At 52.4% G+C, this 7297-nt stretch overlaps 1 protein-coding gene across 1 annotated transcript in view; it reads right to left on the bottom strand.

Moving 5' to 3' along the window:
* Positions 1–6: 6 nt before the first annotated feature.
* Positions 7–7297, bottom strand: part of VAMP2 (vesicle associated membrane protein 2) — a 10064-nt gene continuing 2773 nt past the window's right edge. The window contains exons 2-5 of the mRNA XM_015421019.1: positions 7269–7292; positions 2674–2832; positions 1857–1908; positions 7–142 (exon numbers count right to left, since the gene is read on the bottom strand). Coding sequence (XP_015276505.1) covers positions 126–142; positions 1857–1908; positions 2674–2832; positions 7269–7292 — 252 coding nt within the window. The 3' untranslated portion in view covers positions 7–125. The remainder of the gene's footprint in view (positions 143–1856; positions 1909–2673; positions 2833–7268; positions 7293–7297) is intronic.

Here is a 7297-nt window from a genome sequence, read left to right as displayed (position 1 = left end):
GTGTAAGGGGGCGGGCGGACGGGGCTGGAAGATATGGCTGAGATCTAGAGGAGGGGGGGATGCGTCGCCCCCTCGCGCCTCTCCCGGCCGCTGCTCCTGGATGGGAAATGGCTCCGTAGATTCCATTAGGTGCTGAAGTAAACTGCGGGAGGGAGAAAAGCCAGAGAGTTGGTAACGGAAAGGGGAGACTCAGTCTGGACGCTTACCTCCTCTCCCTGGAAAGGCGCTTTTGAACACGTCAGCAGGGTGGGAGCGGCTGCCCGGGAAACACACGGGGCTCCCTGACCCCTTCAGGTGGTTCTGAACCGTTTTCAACACCAGATCGATCAACTGATCTACCTAGCACTGCTCATACCGCTATCCCCTTAAGCAGAAATCAGAACCGAAGAAAATATTTTAAAAGACCTGAGTGTTATTTCTCTTATATTTGATGTATTGCGCCTGTGGATTTTGCCACTGAGAGTGTGACACGATCATTGGTATCCGATAGTAGCCGTGATGACGCCTGGGCTCACACATTTAGCAGTCCCGTGTCTTTAAGTAAGGTACAGGTTTCCCTTGCTCGAAAGCCAGTCGAGTCCGACTCTAGGGTTGCAGTGCTCATCTCCATTTCAAAGCCGAAGAGCCAGCGCTGTCCGAAGACGTTTCCCTGGTCATGTGGCCGGCATGACTAAACACCAAGGCGCCCGGAACGCTGTTCCCTTCCCACCGAAGTGGTACCTATTTATCTACTTGCAATTTCTTGCTTTCGAACTGCTAGGTTGGCAGGAGCTGGCACTAGAGACGGGAGCTCACTCCGGCATGCGGCACACTCGGGTCTCCAACTGCTGAACTACCGACCTTCCACAGCCTGCAGTTCAGCGTCTTAACCACTTGAGCCACCGCAGCTCCGTCTATAAGTAAAGGGGTGACTAAATTACCCCTCAGCTCATTGAATACGGGGCACTCCATAATCATACGCTCAATGGCTTTGATTGTATGATACGAGCACCTGCATGTTCTATTAAAGTATGGTACTTTATTATATCTGCCCTCCAAAACTGCCGAGGGAAGAACGTTCAGTCTTGCCAAAGTAAAAGCTCTTCTTAGTTTTGGGACTGTCAACTGAGAAAAATATTTCGGCACTTGCATCGGGAGGGCGATTCCCAAAAGGAAGTGTCGAACATACCCTGTGTTTCCTAATAGACGTATTTGTAACATCCAATTTCCTTACAGATATTTTGTCTTCTAGTGTCTTTAGTGTCCGTATTTTTAATCATATCGTTTGCTATTCCTAGGCATTTCATTTTCTTTTCCAATAGTTGATCCCACTGGCTGTAATGTGTATCTGCCCAGATAGGCCCAAGTAGAGTAGGGGTGGGGGAACTTACCAGCAGCAAACTGAGGCCTAGGCTTCTGTCATTGGCGGCATGGGGACACTCTGGTATCTGAACAGAAACTCTATCGTAGGAGCTGTTTTTACCATAGAGTTTTTGCCCAGATACCAGAACGTCCACACATTGCTGGGGACATGATGATGTCACTTTTGATGCACGCCAGAAGTGACATCACTGCATCGTCCGTGACAAGAGAGGCTTAAGCCTCAGTCTTGCTGCTGGCGAGTCCTCCGGAGAAACTGTCTGGCCACTGTGTGAGACGGGATGCAGGACGAGATGGATCACTGGTTCTGACCCGGCAGGGCTCTCCTTCTGTTCGTGTGTGGGCATCCCAGGACACTGCGTTGGGCAGCGTGAGAGACAGAGGATGACGGATGAGACGGACTGCAGGGCTTGGACAACGCTTGCGCTTTCTGACCAGAGCCCAGATTAAGCGCACCCACAAACTGGGCAGGCAGCCCTTCTCCCCGCCTTACTCACCGATGATAATGATCAAGATAACGGTGCATATCACCCCCAGGATTATCATCATCTGCAAGAAGAAGAAGAAGAAGAAGGAGAGAAAGCAAACATAAGGACTACTAATTTGGGAGAGGAGACGGTGTGGGCTATTCGGCGGAGATGCAGAGATGCTGAGCAGCCCTCCTCGGAAAAGACAAAGAAATTCCTACCCCGGTTCCCATAGGATGGGTGGCAGGTTATGAGTCGTTCGACGTGGACGCACTCCGTGCATGTTCAGAGGCCCCCACACTCAATAATCCATTTACGTTTCTCGGGATCGAGAGTGGACGGCTTTAAAAGAGGATCAGAACGATTCGTGGAGGAAAGGTCTACCAGCGGCTACTAGCCATGGTGACTAAAGGGAACCTCCATGTTCAGAGGCAGTCAACCTCTGAATCCCAGTGCCAGGAGGCAAAGTCATGTGAAGGCTTCGGTCTCTCTGCCCTGTTGTTGGCCCTCCAGAAGAACTGGCTGGCCCCTGTGTGGGACGGGAGGCTGGACTAGACGGACCCTCCCTGGTCTGATCCAGCAGGGTTCTTCTGATGTTCTTATAAAGGCCTCAGCCTCCATGCCCTGATGCTGGCCCTCCAGAGGAACTGGTTGGCCACTATGTGAGACAGGATGCCAGACTAGAAGGACCCTCCCTGGTCTGATCCAGCAGGGCTCTTCGGATGTTCTTATGGAGTTAAAAACAGATTTTGGGATTGGGCATTTTCTGAGAAACCATCGTTCAAGTTACCCCTTGGGGAGGTGGGCCAGTTGGAGGAACCCGGGGGGCTCCCCAATTTCGCATTACCTTTAGATTCTTCCACCAGTACTTGCGTTTGAGCTTGGCGGCACTGGTTTCGAACTGGGATGCTCCGGCCTGCAGGGCGTCTGCGCGGTCGTCCAGCTCCGAAAGCTTCTGATCTCGCTCGAGCACCTTGTCCACGTTCACCCGCATGATGTCCACCACCTGGGACGAGAGGGGGGGGCAGATGATACACACAGCCGTCCACCAGTACGGTCAAGAGCGACACCCTTATGCTGAACTCTAGTGAGTTCTTGACCCTTCAGACACTTGCAAGGGAACTCAAGAGAAGGGTCCTCCTCTCTAACCGTGCTGGGAGAGAGAGGTCAACCCCTATCCCTCTGAATCGTCCAGCATGTGGAGAGAAAGGATAAAGCACTTGGGGCTCTTTAGCTTGGAGAAACGACGGCTGGGGGGGTGTGTGTGTGACATGATCGAGGTTTATAAGATTATGCCTGGGATAGAGCAGGTCGAGAAAGAGGCACTTTCCCCCCTTTCTCACAAGACAAGAACCCGTGGGCACTCCATGAAATTGCTGAGCAGTCGGGTTAGAACGGATAAAAGGAAGTCCTTCTTCACCCAAAGAGTGATTAACACATGGAATTCACTTTTTTTTTCCTGGTATTTTTGGCCACTGTGTGACACAGACTGTTAGACTGGATGGGCCATTGGCCGGATCCAACATTGGCTTCTCTTATGTCCTTATGTTCTAGTGTCCTGGCCCCACTGGTGGACCTCCTGATGCCCCCTGGTATTTCTGGCCACTCTGTGACACAGACTGTTGGGACTGGATGGGCCATTGGCCTGATCCAACACTGGCTTCTCTTATGCTCTTACGTTGTAAGGACGGGACTGTGGCTGAGTGGCAGTTTCTTTCTTCGCCAGCATTTGTGCACAGAGGTGGCCCAAACTTTTTTTTTTTTGAGGGGGGGGGGGTAGCTGAAATTCCTAGGCATAACCCTTGAAGGCATGACTGGCTTACAAAGCGGTAATCAGACAGCCTGCAGAGAAAATGTTCGCCCTTGGTCCAGCACAGAGCTCAGAGGATGGGGGCACGAGCCTGGCACACACAGGGTCCCAAGTTCAATCCCCGGCATCTCCAGTTAGGAAGATTAGCTGCAGCAGTGTGGGGGAAAGGCCTCTCTCTGCCCAAGACTCTGAAGAGCTGTTGCCGGTCGGGGTCGACCCTTGTTTCCCAACCTGTGGGTCAGGGGCCAGCCCTCCCTAATGGCTGCCCCTGCCTTTTCTCTCTTGGAAACCAAGCTCTGACCCTGGAGACACTACCTTCCGTGTCGTCCATCAGTTGGTCGTTTTTCTTCACTGCAATAGGCGTTGATCAAGAAGAGGAGAAGATTGGATTTATACCCCGCCCTTCCCGTGGAGTCTCAGAGCGGCTCACAGACTCCTTCCCCTTCCCCTCCCCATAACAGACACCCTGTGAGGGCCATTGGCCGGATCCAACATTGGCTTCTCTTATGTTCTTACGTTGTAAGGACGGGACTGTGGCTGAGTGGCAGAGCCTCTGCTTGGCATGCAGAAGGTCCCAAGTTCAATCCCCCCCCCCGGCACCTCCAGTTAAAAGGTCCAGGCAGGAGGTGATGTGAAGAAGGACCCTCTTCCCCAGACCCTGGAGAGCCACTGCCAGCCTGAGCAGGCAAGACTGACTTTGACGGACCGAGGGGCTGATCCCGTATGAGGCAGCTTCGTGAGTTCAAAGACCCTCAGGAAGGGACAGGTGCTTGCTTCTCGGCGCACCGCACCGTATCTGGAGAGGCTGCTCCCGAAGTGAAGGCCCTACTCTGCCTCTCCCGGTCCAAGCTGGGCACAAGGGCAAGGGGGGGAAGGCCACAGCGATCCTGAGCATCAGCTTACTGCATGGCTTTGGGCAAAGATCAAGACGGGGAAGCCTTGTCGGTCTGTCTGCAGCAGCAGGGAAGAGCAGGAGTCCAGGAGCACCTCGAAGGCCAACGACATTTGCGGCAGGGGAGGAGCTTTCATAGGTAAAAGGTAATGCTTTCCCTTGCCCCAAAGCCAGTCGAATCCGACTCTAGGGTTGCGGCGCTCATCTCCGTTTCCAAGCCGAAGAGCCAGCGCTGTCCGAAGACAATTCCATGGTCATGTGGCCGGCAGGACTAGACGCCGAGGCACACGGAACGCTGTGACCTTCCCACCGAAGCGGTACCTATTTATCTACCTGCAATGTCTTGCTTTCGAACTGCTAGGCTGGCAGGAAGGGACTTTCATACCCCGCCACAAATTCTGTTAGTCATTAAGGTGCTACTGGACTCCTGCTCTTTTCTACTGCTTTGGACAAGGTCACCCAGTGGCTTATCCCACTACTGACCACTACTACACCAAACTGGCTCTCAAACATATCCTGGTGGTTACTAGAGTTTCTTAGACTCTTGTGGGGCGAGGAATCAGAGGGAGTGTAGCAAAAGCTGGGATGTAACCAATGTTCCCTCTAAGCTGAGTCAGTGTGAGATAGCTCACAGTTTCTTAGCCTCTGGCTCACATATTTGTTTTAGCTCAGGAAGGATGGGGCTCCAGAGCAAACTAATTTATGCAGTAGCCAAATCGCTCGCTCACAACTTTACTGCCAGTTGCTCATAAAGTAGAATTTTTGCTCACAGGGCTCCACAGCTTAGAGGGAGCATTGGATGTACCCTCCATAGGAAAAGGCTGCATATATCAGAATGCCACTGGCTTGAGGTTATACCGAGGGCAGCTACGTCCAGTGTTCCCTCTAAGCTGAGTTAGTGTGAGCTCGCTCACAGTTTCTTAGCCTCTGGCTCACACATTTTTCTCTTCGCTCAGGAAGGATGGCTCCAGAGAAAACTAATTTATGCAGCAGCCCAATCGCTCGCTCACAACTTTAATGCCAGTAGCTCACACAGTAGAATTTTTGCTCACTAGACTCCACAGCTTAGAGGGAACATTGGCCACGTCCAGTGTCCCCTGTAAGCTGAGTTAGTGTGAGCTAGCTCACAGTTTTTTACCCTCCGACTCACACACTTGTATCTTAGCTGAGGAAGGATGGCTCCAGAGCAAACGAATTGATGCAGCAGCCAAATTGCTCGCTCACAACTTTAATGCCGGTAGCTCAGAAAGTAGAATTTTTGCTCACAAGACTCCACAGCTTAGAGGGAACATTGGCTACCGTCCTTCGTGGGACGGTTGTTGGCTTCTCAAAAGCACCCGGGTTAGCCACTGTAGAAAACTGAATGCTGAACTACATGGGTACCAGGGTCATGGTTTACCCAGGGTGCCAAAAAACCTGGTTCCTGCCCTGAATACTCCTCTCCATCTTCCTCTCTCCCTGTGTTAAATTCTAACCTTCTCAGGGCAGGGACCTGTAACTTGGCGAAGCACCATTCACCTCCACGCTGCTGCGCAAAACACACAACGCCCAGACGTGGCAAAGAAGAGCGGGACCACGGAAGTGCAATGCAAAGGCCTCCCAGGAGGTGGCACAAGCGAGCCAAGCCACATGCAAGAAGCTGGGGGTGCAAGGCTCCCTCTCAGCTGTGGAGTCCTGTGAACAAAAATTCTACTTTGTGAGCGAGTGGGCATTAAGGTTGTGAGCGAGCGATTTGGCTGCTGCATGCATTAGTTTGCTCTGGAGCCCTCCTTCCCGAGCCAAGACAAAAATGTGTGAGCCGGAGGCTAAAAAACTGTGAGCTAGCCCACACTAACTCCGCTTAGAGGGAACACTGCTCTGGAGCCCTCCTTCCTGAGATAGGACAAAAATGTGTGAACCGGAGGCTAAAAAACCCTGAGCTAGCTCACACTAACTCCTAACTAATTTATACAGTAGCCAAATGGCTTGCTCACAACTTTAATGCCAGTAGCTCATGAAGTAGAATTTTTGCTCACAAGACTCCACCGCTTAGAGGGAACGCTGCTTGTGGGTCACCATACTGAAAGGCTGCGACTCGACAGACTATGTTACCTGGAAGGGGGCAGTTACAAGCACAGCTGGAGTCTCACAAAAAGAGACACCCTGGTCACTGGATGTTCCAGCTATGAGCAAAGATCTCCCAGTACAGTAACTCTTAAGCGTCTTGTGCTGAAGAGGGTGCATTTTCATGCCACGTTGGCGCTCCTCTCCATCTTCCTCTCTCCCTGTGTTGAATTCTAACCTTCTCAGGGCAGGGACGTGTAACTTGGCGAAGGACCATTCGCCTCCACGCTGCTGCGCAAAACACACAACACCCAGACGTGGCAAAGAAAAGCGGGACCATGGACATGGATTGCAAAGGGCTCCCAAGAGGTGGCGCAAGCGAGCCAAGCCATGTGCAAGAAGCTGGGTAACTCAGCTTAGAGGGAACACTTGGCAGCCCATTGGATCTGGGGGCCAGGCAAAATGCGCCGTTCCAGCCTTCCTTGGGGCAATTTTCCTAGGACCATAACTCTATGCCACTGCAACACACCCCCAGGTAATGGATGGGCCACGACGTCTGACACCAGACCCCTGTGCATGTACACAATGGGGCCCGGGGCTCATGCGCTTCCCCACTGCAGGACAGAGTCACCGAGAAGTTATCTTTTCGCTCTCCAGGTTCCTCTTCTTGTGCACGGCACGCACTCCGGCTTCTCACCTCATCCACCTGCGCTTGTGTTTGCTGGA

Source organism: Gekko japonicus, unplaced genomic scaffold (genome assembly GCF_001447785.1).
Source record: "Gekko japonicus isolate JY-2015 unplaced genomic scaffold, Gekko_japonicus_V1.1 scaffold4101, whole genome shotgun sequence".
NCBI classification, from domain to species: domain Eukaryota; kingdom Metazoa; phylum Chordata; class Lepidosauria; order Squamata; family Gekkonidae; genus Gekko; species Gekko japonicus.
Note: the sequence above shows the minus strand (reverse complement) of the source record. Positions and strands in the feature narration are given on the sequence as shown.